Genomic DNA, 16,926 nt, shown 5'->3' with positions numbered 1-16,926 from the left:
AATCTTTAGAAAGTAAAACAGTATAATTATGCGATAATTAAAGTTAATGATATTGCTTTAATAATTCTTGTTTGTGTTCTCCATATAGCTAGGACTTTGGAATCCAACCACTGGATTGAATGGTTCCCTCATAGATCAAAAACTGGAAAATAGTATGGAAGGAGTGACGCTGCGAGTTGTGACAGTCCTGGTAAAACCACGTTCTTTGCCGCTTTACACAGTGGAATGTTTTGCAATGTAAAATCATATTTAGATACTTGCACCAATAAAAATAACAAGTTGAACTATTATAACAAGATATATCAATAATATTGTACCCTAACAACGGCTGTCAGATTTAAATGCACAAATGTAATACGTATGTAACTTCCTCACATCGGATATTTTCTTTAAAACTGACTAAGAACACCATGACAAAAACTGCATACTTTCTTTCAGACTAATGTGTCACTAAAGTAAATTAATGCTCTTTACCGTATTTTGGAGTCTGTCTTCTACTGCCTCAACACCTCTTCTGATATGCTTCTCAAGCAGTAATATAACAGTAACCATGATGATGTTTGCAGCCTGAAACATTTCATGTTCAAGAATGAAGCAGATAGTAGATACAGTGAGGAAGTATAGAATATGAAAAGGCACGTTGGTGCATCAAGCCTATTCCTTCCACAAACATTGTAAAATCCAATCTATTATGAACTCTACTTCACCAATTTTATATCCCATATAGAGTTTCTGCATTAATAATTTTTTTAAAGGCAGGACATTGAACGCCATACCTATTTATCTCCTCTGCAGTCTGATGGATCACTGGCCCAGACCCAGTGGCAGTAGGACCCATCATGCTCCATGGAATATTTGACCATTTCAGCCCACACTGATTCCTGTAACCTTCGTTTCTGTTCCCAGCTAGATACTTATCAAGATTTTTTGATTTTTTTTTTGAAGGAGTTAATCAACACAGCATCAGGTGATTATGCTCTAAGTCAGTGGTTCTCAACCTTTTTTAACCCATGGACCCCTTTTCCTCTTAATTTTTTTTGTGGACCCCCATAGTGAGTAATTAAGAAAAAAATGCAGATTTATTCAATGAGATCCCTGTGGTTGATGCTGCTCAGCGAGTTTTTTTATATTCGGCTCCATCGAGGTCAATGATAGTCGAAGATCACCCTTTTTCACAATGTCGAGTCTATTACGAGCTTTTGATAATAAGTGAAAAACACGACTAAATCCTGATTCAACAAGGTAAGATTATGGAAAAGCTATAACGTAGAGCTGTGCTTTATCCTAGAGTAGTGGGTACTTTTTAGCAGTGTCATTTGTTTTCCATATATTATGCTTCCCATCTTTGAATTTTGCGTGCAACATTTCATCACTTTGTAATTCAATGAGGGTCTCCTGTAAAGAAATGTTATTCATAACTTGAGTTAGGATGAAAAATCTGAAAGAAAAATAGTTTGACTCGAACTATGAACTTTATTAAACATATGAAAACTGCGTTCCAGGCAAAGCAAGGCATATTCTCTTCACCCATAAGTTTATGAATCCCAAGGGAGATTAGTGGGACAATTAGGGCCACAGCAAATGCACCTTTTTGGTTCTGAGCCCCTTCAGCCCTCAAGGTAAATTAGATAGATTATAATCTCTCTTTGACCTTTGTCAGTGCGAGAGAGAGAGAGAGAGAAAGGTGAATATTCATCATGAAAACAAACATCTAAGGTCGCTGCCTGCTACCTGAGAAAAGATGGTTGATTTTCACCTCCGTTTGTTCTAGGTAACTTTAAATTTACGACACTGTCAAATGTAAAGTTTTTTTCTTCTACTTGATTGCCATAAAAAATTCATAGCTACATGAATATTTCTACTTTTAGTATTTTAATATGGCGTAGATTACTGTAAAAAGTTTATTCTCAGTAATAACAATTGTTCTGAAGTAGAATTGCTCTATGGACCACTAAAATATCACCGTGGACCCCCAATTCGGTATTTTTTTTGTGTGGACCCCCAGTAATGTTACATGGACCCCCAGGGTCCATGTGGACCCCGGTTGAGAACCACTGCTCTAAGTTCTGGAATCATCCTTGTTGCACTTCTCTGAATCCTCTAAATGCAGCTCTCTTTTTGAAGGTAGGGTGTCCAGGATTGCACAGTATTTGACTATGGCATCACCAATGATCTGTGCAAGGTTAGGCAACTTGTTTCACTTTCTAGTCAAATGCCCTTGAGGTCCATCATAGTATCCATAGTATCAGCTTTGCTGAATACAGCTGAATGTTTGGAAATGTTGTGAATGATCAGTAGTAATAGTAAAACAAAATTCTGATGTGGACCATCTTTGTATATATATATATATAATATATATGTGTGTATATATATATATATATATATATATATAATGCTTCATATTTTACACATTTCATGCATCCTATTCAAATGTGCATTGTATTAACTTACAATAAAATCAATCCACAATTTTCCGAACCAATCTGCTTAATTTCTCTAGATACCTCTGACTTCTGTTTATCTTCCTCTTTTTACAAGGTCAAATAGTTTGGTGTCATCAGTAAATGAGTACGGTAAAATACAGTTATATGTGATCAGTTTAGGCAGTGTTTGTTCAGGACTAAATTAATGTATCTTTTTAAAACCCTGTTCTGTTAAAGTCAGCGAAAATTGGAAGTGCTGATATTAAAATAGGAAGCTATTAGGAGAGGCTCTTTAATCTGACCATTAGCGCTGAGCAACCCCACAGCCTCATATATGTTCAATACAAAATGATTCGTATTGATCAGAACAGTCAATAAAAATCCAAAACAAACTGATTTTAGCCAACCAGGAGTGAGCTTTGTATCCACCATTGCAAATACTGCAGTTTGAAAGGCATCAGAGCTTTGTGGACACTTGGCTTTACTTCCCAGGTAGTGCTTTCTTAAAAAAGGTTATCATCACTTTTTACTACTTATTGTTAAGTTGATTATCAATATCACTGCCTAATTTGGCTTGAATTGATTGAACATTAACTTTTTTACAGTTTCATGTTGAACTTTATTCAGTAAGAAGTCTCACAACGCCAGGTTAAAGTCCAACAGTTTTTTTTGAAATCACAAGGTTTCGACCTTGCAATTGTGTCTCTCTTATATATGCTGTGATTGTGAACCTGCCTCCACTTCACCTGATGAAGGAGCAGGATTCCAAAAGCTTGTGATTTCAAATGAACCTGTTGGACTTTAACCCGGTGTTGTGAGACTTCTTACTGTGCCCACCCCAGTCCAGCGCCGGCATCTCCGCATCATGAACTTTATTCAGTGCTTTTTGAAACACTGATTTAATATATTTAATTCATGGCTCTCAAACTCTTTTCTCCCTTACTACCTGTAATCAGTTTGCTTTGTACATAAAGAAGTGTATAATCTATTGCCATTAGAGTGTGTATTCCAATTAAATAATTCAGCAGCAAGCTTTTGTGAGTTTAAAGTAAATAAAAACAATAATATATGAAATAAAGAAATAAAATAATAACTTTTACCCCAAATTAATGCAACATCATGCATTCAGTCTCATGTATGCAGACACACACTCAAAGAAAAGCTCACCCAAGGTCGCATGATCTGAGTCACCTCATGGAAATGTCCTCCATGCCATTTATCATGGCACAGTGGGGTTTCCTGTGTGGGATGCTGCTGCACACCTTTCACCTACTTGCCTTCACCTGCTATCCAGACAAGCCCCGTAATGCCTTGTTGCTGTCCGGAAGCCGAGGTCCCTGGTGGAGGAATCTCTACAAGGGAGTCCTCACATTTAACATCGGGAACTTGAGATTGAGGGTGTTGCACGGTTTGGTTCATGGACGTCCAACATACTGCACTTCTGCAGCTTTGTGGAATCCGTGGACCATGTATATGTAAGTTGTCCGAGGCTTCACCCCCTTTTCAGTTGTCTGAGATATCTGTTAATTTATTTGCAGTTGCACGCTAGCCCCCACTCCTGATCATCAGGCATCCAGTGTGGAGGGGGGCTGGGAGAGTGGAGGACCTCCTCTTGGGCCTGCACCTGGGCTTAGCCAAGCTGGCCCTTAGTAGGTCCAGGTAGCGGGCAGTCAAAGGGGGACATCTGTCCAATTGTCTGACCCTTTTTCACTGTTGGGTATCCCTGGAAATGGAACAGCTGGCGTCAGCCAGCATCAACAAGGCCTTCCATGTTCGGTGGGCACTGCAGGGAGTGAGGTACCCCTTTACTTACATTTTGTTTTGATGTTTTAATTATGTTTTTTTTTTCTTTTTTTTAGAAAATTTAGAGTACACAATTAATTTTTTCCAATTAAGGGGCAGTTTAGCGTGGCCAATCCACCTACCCTGCACATCTTTGGGTTGTGGGGGCGAAACCACGCAAAAACGGGGAGAATGTGCAAACTCCACACGGATAGTGACCCAGAGCTGGGATCGAACCTGCAACCTCGGCATCGTGAGGCAACAGGGCTAACCCACTGTGCCACCAGGCTGCCCTTAATTATGTTAAAATTATGTTTACTTTGATTCAGTATCCCTTTGAAGAATTATCTTTTTAATATTTCCCATAGTTTGTTGATTTAATTTATTTGGTTAATGTAAAGAAGCACACTCAAAGGTTGGATACAAATAAAGATAGTGGACTGGATTCTCCCAAGATAATGCTAAGTGTTGGCGCCGGCGTAAAAATGGTGGAGTTTTACTCCAGAAGTTCCAATAAAAAAGTTGCCCCAATTCAATGCCTTGCAGGGACTTGGAGTGCATCTCGCAGCTTTAGCTGCAGATACTGGCCCCCGCACTTCTGGTTCAGAGTCTGCGCATGCGCACGGCAGGAGCCTCCAGCGGCTGCGCCAAGCTCCATAGCGGACTCAGACCGCGGAGCCACACCGAGAAATTAGATTCCCCCCCGATCAGCTGCGTGCCTGAGCATCTAACCCCGCACAAGCACTGACTGGCTGCCTGTAAGTGGCCTCCAGCAGATTTCCCGATCTACCATGACAGGCACCATTGGAAGATCCCGTGTGAAATTCATGCCAGCGTGAAACTGATTTTGGACTCCTGCCAAATTCTGACCCACCACCACCCGTCATTGAACCTGCCAGCAGGGGTATGGGAGAATTTCATCTATAGTGTTCAGGGGTGAGATTTTCCTGGAAATTGGTAATGGCCGTTTGCGGGCAGGAAAATCAGCGTCAACCCCCCCCAATGGCAATGGCGGCTTTCCCTTTGAATACTGTTGGTACTTAATGCCAAAAATTCTAATCCACACATTCCCCACCATATCGCTGGCAGGGCGATCTCTGACTCACCCGCTCAACGATCACCACAGTGTTGCAATGATTGGGGCACCACATTAAAAAGCTGCCCCAGTGCACAGGAGCCACACTTTGTCGGTCACCGGGAAGTGATGGCCGCCCCAAAAATTACCCCCAGCTTTTGGAGAATCTCCTGGATGCAGTGGAAGCCCGATGTGATGTCCTCTACGGGAAGAAAACCAGCCAAAGTCAGCAACCTAGCATGGTAGATGGTGGCAGCGGTGATCAGCACTAATGCCCTGCCAAACACGACAGCAGGAAAAGGATGAATGATCTCTTCCGTTCTGCCTGGCTAGAACAAAGAACAAATAAAAATTACAGCACAGGAACAGGCCCTTCGGCCCTCCAGGCCTGCGCCGATCCAGATCCTCTATCTAAAATTGTCGCCTATTTTATAAGGATCTGTATCCCTCTGCTCCCTGCCCATTCATGTATCTGTCTAGATACATCTTAAATGACGCTATCATGCCCACCTCTACCACCTCCGTGGGCAATGCGTTCCAGACACCCACCATCCTCTGCGTAAAGAACTTTCCACGCATATCTCCCTTAAACTTTTCCCCTCTCACCTTGAACTCTTGACCCCTAGTAATTGGGTCCCCCACTCTGGGGAAAAAGCTAAGTCACTTCTTATCTCTCAACTTACACACTCACTCCCATCATTCATACACAAGGATCTGACTCGCTGCCAGCTCAATGGACACTACCCACGTTCTTCCACCCACATATTCATTTCCCCTGAGGGTCATGTCCTCAACACCTCACTGGTCCCACTCACCATCAGCACATGCCAGACATCCTTACCATCTGCTTTGGCAAGCATCCTGCCTACACTCTCTCCATCTGTTTTTATGCCTGAAACGTTGGCAATCAACAAAAAGGAGAGGTCCCAGATGGGTGGAGTTATGCCAGCACTGAAGGTCCTGAGCTGTGGCTGGCCCAACTATCTCATCTGTCTTAGCCTCCGGTGACGTTGAACCTCAGGGGTACAGCTCATGAAGGACGATGTTAGAATAGGAGAGGTGAAACTTTCCCTGCTGCATCACCATAATATGACCATAATCAATGAGAGCAAGCGAGCTGCCGTCAACCAGGCAGGAGTCTGACATTCACAGAAGCTCTGTGAGAATCTATACACACTCCTTACTGCAAGTCATCATCATCCTCTTGCAATGCAGGATCTATAGACAACCGCTGCATCCTCTTGACTAGAGCCTTATCACAGAATGTGTGCGCTGTCATCAGTCAGACAGGAAAACAATACTCACAGTAGACATGTGGAGATAATGGGATGCCCTCACTGGATTGCTGAGGCAATGAAATGGCTAGCATTGTGCCGTGAGGCATGATGGTAAAAGAGGCTAACAGACTTGCGTGTAAAAAGCTGCAGCTCAGAAAAGTCAGTTTCATGGGAAAAGGAGGAACAACAACTTGTACATCTGGACTCTTCACTGGTCACACTTTGTGTTGAAACAGCAAAAACAAGATTCTCCAAGGGCATCTGATGCCTGGTAAAGGAATCCATGGTAAAGGATTGGTCACAAAAAAGACTAAAACCTTATAAAAGAAGGAGAGTCCGAGTTTTCAACAGTGATAACCCTGGGATCAATAACCCTGCGGAGAAGAGACCCTGGGTTTGGAGCTCTGAGAAGAATAACAAATCCTCCAGAGCAGAGCAGACCTGGCCAGCTCTCTCCATCGTGTTGTATTTTGAAATTTAGGTAACTGTTCAAATATGTGCACAACTAAAATATTAGTTGTATTAAATAAAGTTTGTATTGAGTCTAATCCAAATTACAACTGATTTGTCTATGTCATCTGTTAAAGGAGTAGAGGCGACAACAGGATTTCCCCATCTTCCGACACAGATCTAGCAGTAATAAGCTTGTCCTGAGCTCATCTTCCTCATCTGGAAATCACCATTGTCTGAAGGTCGACATACTCTCCCTCGAGAGCCTCCTCAGCTTCATCCTCTTTGAGGTCTTCCTCATCAGAGGAAGCATGCCGCAGCTCCTCCACCTGCAGTTCCTTCGCTCATTGCAACACCAGGTTGTGTAGGGTGCAGCAAGCCACCATGATGTGTGACACCCCCGTAGATTGTATTTCAGGGCTCCACCAGATCGGTCCAGGTGCCAGAACCTCATCTTCAGCATCCCTATGGTCTGCTCCTCCAGAGTATGAGCTGCAGTTTGAGCCTCCTTGTACCATGTCATAGTTGCACTCTGTTGCTGCCGCACAGACGTCATGAGGTCAGCCACATCCTCAGTGGGTGGCCCTTGTCCATGAGGAGCCAACTCTGCAGCTGCTGTCATGCACATTCCCTGGGAATTGAGCACACGCCGATAGGATGCATTTGGTATGGTCACAGACTGGGTGAACATTCAGTGAGTGAAAGTCCTTGATGTTCATATAGTTCACTGTTTGATGCATCGGAGATCTGAGAGTCACATGAATGGTGTTGATGGCACATTGCACTTGTGGAAAGCCAGTGATTAGCGCAAAGCCCATCGCTCTTGCATCCTGGCTTGCCTGATCCCGGCTGAAATAGACGAACTTGTGTGTCCTCACGAAGATTGCATCTGTAACCTCCTGGATGCACTTGTGTGTGGAGGTTGCGCAGAGGTCACCTGTGGAACCCTGGAAGGCGCCACTGGCGTAAAGTTGAGAACCACTGTAACTTTCAGCGACACTGGCAGTGGATGCCCTCCAAATCCTGCAGCAGGTGGCAGAGGTGACCAACCAAGTCCCATGCCCAGTTTTCGGTGATACTGGTTCTCGGATATCTGGGCTTCACCCGTACATCCTGAGTCTAGCGAGATGCCTCTGAGTGACGGTTCTCTGGGGTTCATCCTCTGCATGCGGAGCAGGCCCTGCCATCCCTTCCTCTTTGCTGTTCTGCTCCATTGGTGCACCAGGCGCATCAGTTGATGTCTTCTTCTCTTCTGCCAATGAGCTGGAAGAATTACAGTGTGATCACTGGGCTCCATGTTTTCCGCATTCTCCTCACTACAGTACCAAAGAGATTGATTTAACGATTAGTCACTGACTCTTTGCCCAGTCATCATGTGAAGTTGCCCCTCAAATCTCACTGATTCATGCCCTGGCCACCACATTGATGCCCTCTTCTTCATTCACATTCACATGCTGGTTGGGCAAGACCCCTCACTATCTTTGTTCCACACCATATGACTGAGTGACTGCAGCTTTGGCCACTCTACTGCTCTCATCTCAGGTGCAGGCATTGTACAAAACTTAACTCCAAGGCCTGGTGCTCAACCTGGACTATGGGGGGGGGGGGGGCACTTGTCAATACGCACCATTGCACGCAGCCAGGAGTTAGTTAGGAGCACTATCCTCAGGCAACCTACCTGTCTAAGGGAGGTATCTGCTTTCACAGTCAGCCTATAGTGCAGTCACATCATGGCAGTTCGGAATTTTGGAAGTTAGTGCACCAAGGTTAAACTGCTGAGCAGCAATCAGTGGCACTCAAACATGAATGATGCTTGAGAGGGCATGATTGCATAACTCGTTAGATTCCAGGCATGTCAATTGAGTCACAGCTGAATGAAATGAAATGAAAATCGCTTATTGTCACGAGTAGGCTTCAACGAAGTTACTGTGAAAAGCCCCTAGTCGCCACATTCCGGCGCCTGTCCGGGGAGGCTGGTACGGGAATTGAACCGTAATACTGGCCTGCTTGGTCTGCTTTAAAAGCCAGCGATTTAGCCAAGTGAGCTCTCCCAGCCCCAGCTGTATGGTCCCAGCTGTGACGGGATAATGATCACTGATATATCTTTCCAGTAGCCTTGCCCTTGTCAACAGCCCACCTACAACCCCCTACACGACATTCCCCCCTCCCCAGATTTGAAGATTTGAGTAGAGCCATCAGTCCATGATCACTGCCACCCACCCATCGTACAACTCCAGGCTTCCCTTCCCTGTGAGAGGTCCTTCCAAGAAGCCTGAGGCCCAGCAGCAGAATACAAATGCATGAACAGTGCTGTTCACACTTAACACTTTCACCATCCCCGTCCCAGTCCCCGTCCCCATCCCCCCCAACCCACCAGTATCCTGGAGTCTTCCCCTCAGCCTCCCCGACTAGGCACGCGGTCCCTTCTGGTGTTAGCCGCATGCTCCCCAGTACCCACTGACTAGGCCCCCAGTTCCCATTCAGTGTTACCCCAGTCTTGCTCAAGTCAAAGGCTGGTCACCCCCAGTTAAAGCCAGCAGCCCCTTAGTCAACCCTCTTAATACGCAAAGTCACTCCTCGATTGCTGCGTTCACCTACATGATCCCTCGGAGGGGTGCTCGCCAAGCGCACACCTTTTAAAGCCAGTCATATTTCGCATTGTTATGGCATCAAGCCGCTGTGGATGGATTATTTGACATGAAGGTATGATTCCAACGTATGGGCTCTATAATGAAATGCAAATGTTTATAATGACGTTCGCAACGTTGAATGTTGGGAAACACAGCCCACTGATGAGGGAAGGGATCAATTGCAATAACCGTTCACATCAACTTAAAACATAACTTTAGACTTCTCATGATACTTTCCGCTCCCGTTACCGAACCTGTTCAACACTAATGGGAGCAGAAAATCTCTGTCTAGGTGTTTATCAACTCCATGATTCGAGTAAGCTTCGAACAATGCCAGGTGTGAATTCATCTTTTTATGTCCATGACAGCCATTCGCTCCTTCATTCCTCAGGGCAATGCCTTAGCCAAATAGAATCAGGCTGTCGGGTTTTAATTTCAAACGGCATGGTGGCACAATAGTTAGCACTGCTGCCTCACAGTTCCAGGGACCCGGGTTCAATTCCGGCCTTGGGTGACTGTCTGTTTGGAGTTTGCACTTTCTCCCTATCTCTGCGAGGGTTTCGTCTGGCGCTTCGGTTTCCTCCCACAGACCAAAGATGTGCAAGTTAGGTGGATTGGCCATGCTAAATTGCCCCTTTGTGTTCAAAATGTTAGGTTGGGTTACTGGGTTACGGGGATAGGGTGGGGTGGGCTGGTTAGTGGGCATGGGTAGAGTGCTCATTCGATGGGTTGCCGCAGACTCGATGGGCCGAATGGCCCCTTCTACACTGTAGAAATTCTATTCTATTCTAATGTTTGGCAGTTGACAGCTGGTTCATTCTCCATGGCGATGCCTCGAAAAATCAGAGTCCATTTTCCAACCAATCAGCCTTCTTTTCTCATATCTTATAAATTTGGTGATTTCCCTTACATTGTATTCTTGCGAATGTCCTGATGGGTGCAAGACAAAAGCTTGTCCAGAAATGTCCCTCTCCTTCAGCAACCATTAATGTTATTAATGAAAGTCTAATGGGGAGGAAGTGTCTGCTCTCGGTTTGGCGGGGAGGATATCACGTGAGCGTCCCAAAATGCGTTTTACGTCAGTGGGATTTCCTTTTGTGATTGTCCTCACAGGTGACATAACAGGTATTTCGACATTCAGTGTCAGGATATCTATTTGCATATATTTAAATATAATTATCCGGCCTTTACACCAGATAGTGTGTGCCCCCCCGCCTTCCCCCGTTAAATTGTCCATCCACATTGGCACAATGATACACTGACACAAATTATGACAGGTCCCACAAAATGCATCCTGGCAAGCAGAGCCCACCAGATGCACACAGGTGAACACAGCCCTTGGGGGAGAGGGTCATGCCTGGGCAATGCCAGGGTCAGTACCGGGGTGTTGTGTGTTTTCTGGTTTTCTGGGGGGTGGCGGAGGTGGAGGGGTAAGGGGTGATGTTAGGTTGGGGGGTTGGGGTGTTGTATGGGTGGGTGTTGTTGGGGAGGGAGATCTGGGGGGTGGGTTCCTGGGTGCGGGGAGGGGGTGGGTGCGGTTATTTTTATTACTTTAAATCAGGGCACCCTTTAAAACCGATGCCCCAATCTTTCAAAAACCTGTTTCTCAATTAGAGTCTGCCTCACCAGTATGATGATGTGGGGCCCGTCCCTTAACATTTTTTGCTGAGAGCCTAAAAATACAGCGGAGGAAACAACCCTTGGGACCAGTCAGTTACACCCCGTTTTTCACACCCACTGCAGCACTCTGCAAAAATATCAGAAGATTCCACCCTACATGCACACTCGCAGTAGCGCTGTGGTTAGCACTGTTGTGTTATGCTGCATCGGATAACACAGGCTGCTACTTGGTGCAGTCTTAACTAAAGGATGCTCCAGACTCTGAAATGAGTTCAATGTGTTTATTGAATTATTAACACAGTTCTCAAATGAGTTCGACTCTCTGCTAATCTAACTGTAGTAACGCAGTCTAACTGTGTCAGCTTGTTCTAAGCCATGTGCTGGGGTTTGATGCTGCTGATTAACCCTGTCTAACTCTCTAGATGTCTGTCTGTGGAAAGAGGCAGGGTGTGAGTGCCACATCACTTTTATAGTGTTTATGTCATGTCCCTTTGTCGTGATGCCACCTCTGAGATTCCTGACTGCCCATTGGTTGTGTCCTATTCTGAGAGTTCATTGGTTGCATGTTTGCATAGCATGACATCTCCCCCTTTTTTTGTTTTTTTTAAGATGTATATACATGTGAATGTATACGTCTAATGTGACTGACTGAGGAATACACAACAGAACAAACAAAACAAATGCTCATAAGTCCAGTCTCTGAGGCTTGCGTCTGATCCTTGTTGACTGCCAGCTAGGTGGTGGAGGGGATGACGGTGTCTTGACAGGCGAGTGGGAGGCACTCGTGGCCTCGTGGTTCAAGGTGTCTGGAGGTGGCAATTCGACATGTGGAAATGGAGGGGAAAGTAGTTGTGGGCAAGCAACTTTTCGCAGTGCCCTTCGATTCCTTTGCCATACGGATGACATAGGACCTGGGTGCGGCCTGTCGAACTACGACAGCCGGAGCAGACCACCCAACATCCAGTATCTTGATTGTGACCGTGTCTGCCAGGGATAGCATGTCCAGATCGGTGGCATGTGCATCATAGCCCTGCTTCTGGCTGTCGCGAAGCTGCTGCATCTTCTGCAGCACAGGGAGGTGATCAAGGTTGGGCAGGTGTATAGCTGGAAGCGCCGTCCACAGGTCCCTGTTCATCAGGTGTTGAGCTGGCGACATGCCAGTGGGTAAGGGAGTCACCTGGTACGCAAGTAGTGCAAGGTGTATGTCGGAAGCGGAGTCCGAGGCCTTGCGGATGAGCTGCTTAACGATGTGCACCCCTTTTTCGACTTTGCCATTGGACTGCGGTAGTGTGGACTGGAGGTGACATGCCTGAAATTGTAGCTCTTGGCAAACATGGACCATTCTCGACTGTGGAAGCATGGGGCATTGTCACTCATGACGGTTTTTTGGGATGCTGTGCCGTGAGCAGCGCCGGCTCTAGGGTTGCTGGCGCCCCGGGCAAGCTGAACTTCGGCGCCCTTGGGGGGGGGCGGGGCCGGGGGGGGGGGGGGCGGGGGGGCCGAGGGGGGCGGGGCCGAGGAGGGGGGCGGGGCCGAGGAGGGGGGCGCGGCGGGGTGGCGGGGCTGAGGAGGGGCGGGGCCGAGGAGGGGGCGGGGCCGAGGAGGGGCGGACCCGAGGGGGGGGGGCGGACACGCGGGGGGGCGGACGCGGGCGGACGCGAGGGCGGGGCGGGGGGGCGGACCCGAGGGGGGGGGGCGGGGGGGGCGGACACGCGGGGGGGGCGGACGCGGGCGGACCCGAGGGGGGCGGGGGGGGCCGAGGAGGGGGGGCGGGGCCGAGGAGGCGGGGCGGGGTGGCGGGGCCGAGGAGGGGCGGGGCCGAGGAGGCGGGGCGGGGTGGCGGGGCCGAGGAGGGGCGAACCCGAGGGGGGGGGGCGGGGCCGAGGAGGGGCGGGGCCGAGGAGGGGCGAACCCGAGGGGGGGGCGGAGGGGCGGACCCGAGGGGGGGGCGGAGGGGCGGACCCGAGGGGGGGCGGAGGGGCGGACCCGAGGGGGGGGCGGGGGGGCGGACGCGGGCGGACCCGAGGGCGGGGCGGGGCGGGGGGGGCGGACCCGAGGGGGGCGGGGGGGACCGAGCGGGGGGGGGCGGACCGAGCCGGGGGGCCGCCCTGGGGGCGGGCGGCCACCGCGCATGCGCTGGTTGGCACCGGCCCAACTGCGCATGCGCGGGACCCGAGTCTCTGGCGCCCCCGAGCACATAGCGCCCCGGGCGACAGCCCGAGTTGCCGGTGCCTTGAGCCGGCCCTGGCCGTGAGAATGTCTCTTTACACACTTTGATGACCGTCCGTGAGGTGAGATCTGGCAGCTTCAGCATCTTAGGATAGTTCGAAAAGTAATCGATGATTAAGATATAGTTGCGACCATTCGCGTGGAATAGGTCGATGCCAATCTTGGACCACGGAGAGGTCTCTAGTCATACGGTTGGAGTGTCTCCTTGCTTTGCGCTGGTTGGAACCTCTGACAGGTTTCGCAGTTCAGGACCATGCCCGTGATGTCCTGGTTGATGCCGGGCCAGTAGAGAGCTTGCCAGGCCCTGCGTCTGCACTTTTCTACCCCCAGGTGTCCCTCATGAATCTGCCGCAGCACCATGCTCTGGAGATGTTGGGGATGACTATCCTGTCCAGCTTGAGCAGGATGCCATCGATCAGCGTCAGGTCGTCCTTGACGTAGAATTGAGGGCATTGCCCTTTCTGCCAGCCATTGCTGAGGTTGTGGATGACTCGCTGCAACAGGGGGTCTTTGACAGTCTCTTCTCGGATGAGAACAATCTTCTCATCTGTTGCTGGGAGAGTGCTTGCGCACAGTTGTACCTGCAATTCAATGTGCTGGATGATCTCCAGTGGCTCACTGGGCGAGGTGACGGAGCGGGACAAAGCATCGACGATGATGAGCTCCTTGCCAGGTGTGTACACCAAATTGAAATCATACTTCCAGAGTTTGAGCAGAATTCTCTGCAAACGAGGCATTATATTGTTCAGGTCCTTTTGGATGATGTGGACCAGAGGCCTATGATCCGTCTCAACAGTAAATGTTGGCAAGCCGTAGACATAATCATGAAATTTGAGGATGCCGGTGAGAAGACCGAAACACTCCTTCTCAATTTGCGCATATCTGGTCTCAGTGGGCGTCATTGCCCGTGACGCGTATGCTACTGGTACCCAGGATGACGTGTCATCTGTTTGAAGCAACACCGCCTGAATGCCATCCTGACTCGCATCTGTGGATATCTTGGTCTCTCGGTCTGGGTCAAAGATTGCAAAGATGGGTGCAGTGGTGAGCTTGGATTTCAGCTCCAGCCACTCTGTTCGGTACACCACCTTCCAATCAAAGGCGGTTGATTTTTTTCACCAGGTTGCATAGGGCCGTGGTGTGTGTGGCCAAATTCGGGATGAACTTGCCAGGGAAATTGACCATTGCCAGGAAGCGCAGTACTGCTTTCTTGTCCTCGGAGACTTTCATTGCCTTGATGGTTTTAATTTTGTCTGTGTCCGGGTGCACACCGTGTCGCGAAATCTGATCGCCCAGGAACTTCAGTGTGGATGTCCCAAAACAGCACTTGGACCTGTTTAGCTTGAGGCCATGTTCATGTATGCATCGGAATACTTTCTTGAGTCGCGACACATGTTCCTCTGGGGTTGTGGACCAGATTATGATATCGTCAACGTAGACACAACCCCTTCTATTCCCTCCATCATCTGTTCCATGATGCGATGGAAAATCTCTGATTCCGAGATGATGCCGAATGGCATTCGGTTGTAGCAGAACCTGCCAAAAGGCGTGTTGAAGGTGCAGAGCCTTCTGTTGGATTCTTTAAATTGGGTTTCCAAAATCCTTGGGATGTGTTCAATTTTGTGAAGAAGCGCACGTGTGCCATCTCTCTCGTGATTTCTTCCCTCTTTGGGATGGGGTAATGTTCCCGCATAATATTTTTGTTTATATCCTTGGGGTCAATGCTGATGCAAATGCGTCTTTACGCACTACATCAAGCTGACACAGCCTGACGGTTCAGTGACCTTGGAGATGATGCCTTTTTGTTGTAGACTCGTGAGCTCTGCCTTCAGGTGCTCTCTCAGTGGAGCAGGGACGCGTTGTGGTGCTTGGCATCAGGCCGCAGTAGAATCTTGTACTCATACGGCAGCGTATCCATCCCGCTAAATACTTCTGGGTACTGGGTTAGGTTGTCGTCAATGCTGGCCTGAAGATCCGAATGGGACGGCGTTGTGATGTAGACCCTTTGAATGAGGTTCAGTTGCTTGCAGGCGTGCGCGCCTAGAAGAGACAGCCTGTCTGGTTTAACAATCTCTAAGCGTAAGCTTGCTTGTGTGTGTCAGCTGGACACCTGCAGCTGGCAGGACCCAGTGCCTTGATTACGTTTCCATTGTAATCCAGGAGTTTGCAGGCAGCTGGAAGGATTGTGGGGGGGCTTCTTGATTATCTTGAAGTCCACCTGCGAAATCAGGTTGGCGGAGGCACCTGTGTCCAGTTTGAACTGGATGGTGCAGTGGTTGATCTTCATCACTGCATGCCATTCGTCCTCGGAATCCACGGCCAGGATTGATTGGAATTGCGATGTGTCTGGTGCGGCATATTTGTACAAACTTCGTACACTCGGTAAGTGTTGTCCAGGTATTCATTATCTGCATCTGTCGCACTGCCTGGATCGGAGTCATGCATTCAGTGTTGCACACTTCTGATGCGCCTCTGTCGGAATTGGGAGCTCTGGCTCCTGACTGGTTTTGCAGATCAGCACAGGGCTGCACAGTTGTTTGGTTTAAACAGTGTTTGCCTCTTGCAGGGCAGTGTTTTAAAAAATGGGTGGTGCCGCAGTTCTCACACGTCATGATGTCGGCGTCATGCGTCGTTGTGCATGCGCAGTGCGGTTCTCGGACATCTGCACCTGCGCAGTGCGGTTTCATGTTCCTGATTGCATTGCGCATCCATTGGGCCCCGGGAAGAGCATGCGAAATGGCTGCTTTCGTCAATGTGGAGGCGCTGCATCCGGGAGATGGCCTGAACACTCTCCACCTCATGGGAGGCTTGTTTTTCACTTTTGGCCGTTTTGTACTATGAATAGTGATTTTTAGAGTGCTCATGCACAGTACACATTTCAATCGCGACTGGCAGGGTCATGTGCTTGATTTTCAGCAATTGCTCTCGCATAGGATCAGAGTGGACTCCAAAAATGATTTGGTCTCTGATCATGGAGTCAGCGATATCACCGAAGTTGCAGGATTGCGCTAGCAGTCTAATGTTAGTTAGATAGGAGTGAAGGATTCATCTTTACCTTGTATCCTGTGCTTGAAGTTGTAGCGCTCGAAGATTTCGTTAGTGTCCACCTCGCAGTGGCGTTCAAAATTGTCCATGAGGTTTGGTACTTTGTTTTGTCCTGCCCTTCGGAAAAGTGAAAGGAGTTGAAGATCTCTATCGCATGGTCACCCGCAGTGGTGAGTAGAAGAGCTATCTATCACGCATCGGTCGCGCCATTGAGGTTGGATCGTTCCACGTATAGTTGAAATTTCTGCTTGAATGATCGCCAGTTGGCACTAAGATTGCCGATGGTCCTGGGCTGATGAGGAGCCTGAATCTTGTCCATTGCCCCTGTATGCAGTAGCTGGTTGTCACAGATCTTGCTGAGTTGCACTAAATAGATTGAACAGTCATTCCTGGTA

The 16,926-nt window shown here is 48.3% G+C and overlaps 1 protein-coding gene across 1 annotated transcript in view; it reads left to right on the top strand.

Annotated features, from left to right (window-relative positions):
* LOC119965205 (glutamate receptor ionotropic, delta-2-like) overlaps positions 1-16,926 on the top strand; it is a 591,162-nt gene that overhangs the window by 399,057 nt on the left and 175,179 nt on the right. Inside the window, exon 9 of the mRNA XM_038795644.1 lies at positions 89-190. Coding sequence (XP_038651572.1) covers positions 89-190 — 102 coding nt within the window. The remainder of the gene's footprint in view (positions 1-88; positions 191-16,926) is intronic.

This window comes from Scyliorhinus canicula, chromosome 4 (genome assembly GCF_902713615.1).
Source record: "Scyliorhinus canicula chromosome 4, sScyCan1.1, whole genome shotgun sequence".
Lineage (NCBI taxonomy): Eukaryota > Metazoa > Chordata > Chondrichthyes > Carcharhiniformes > Scyliorhinidae > Scyliorhinus > Scyliorhinus canicula.
Note: the sequence above shows the minus strand (reverse complement) of the source record. Positions and strands in the feature narration are given on the sequence as shown.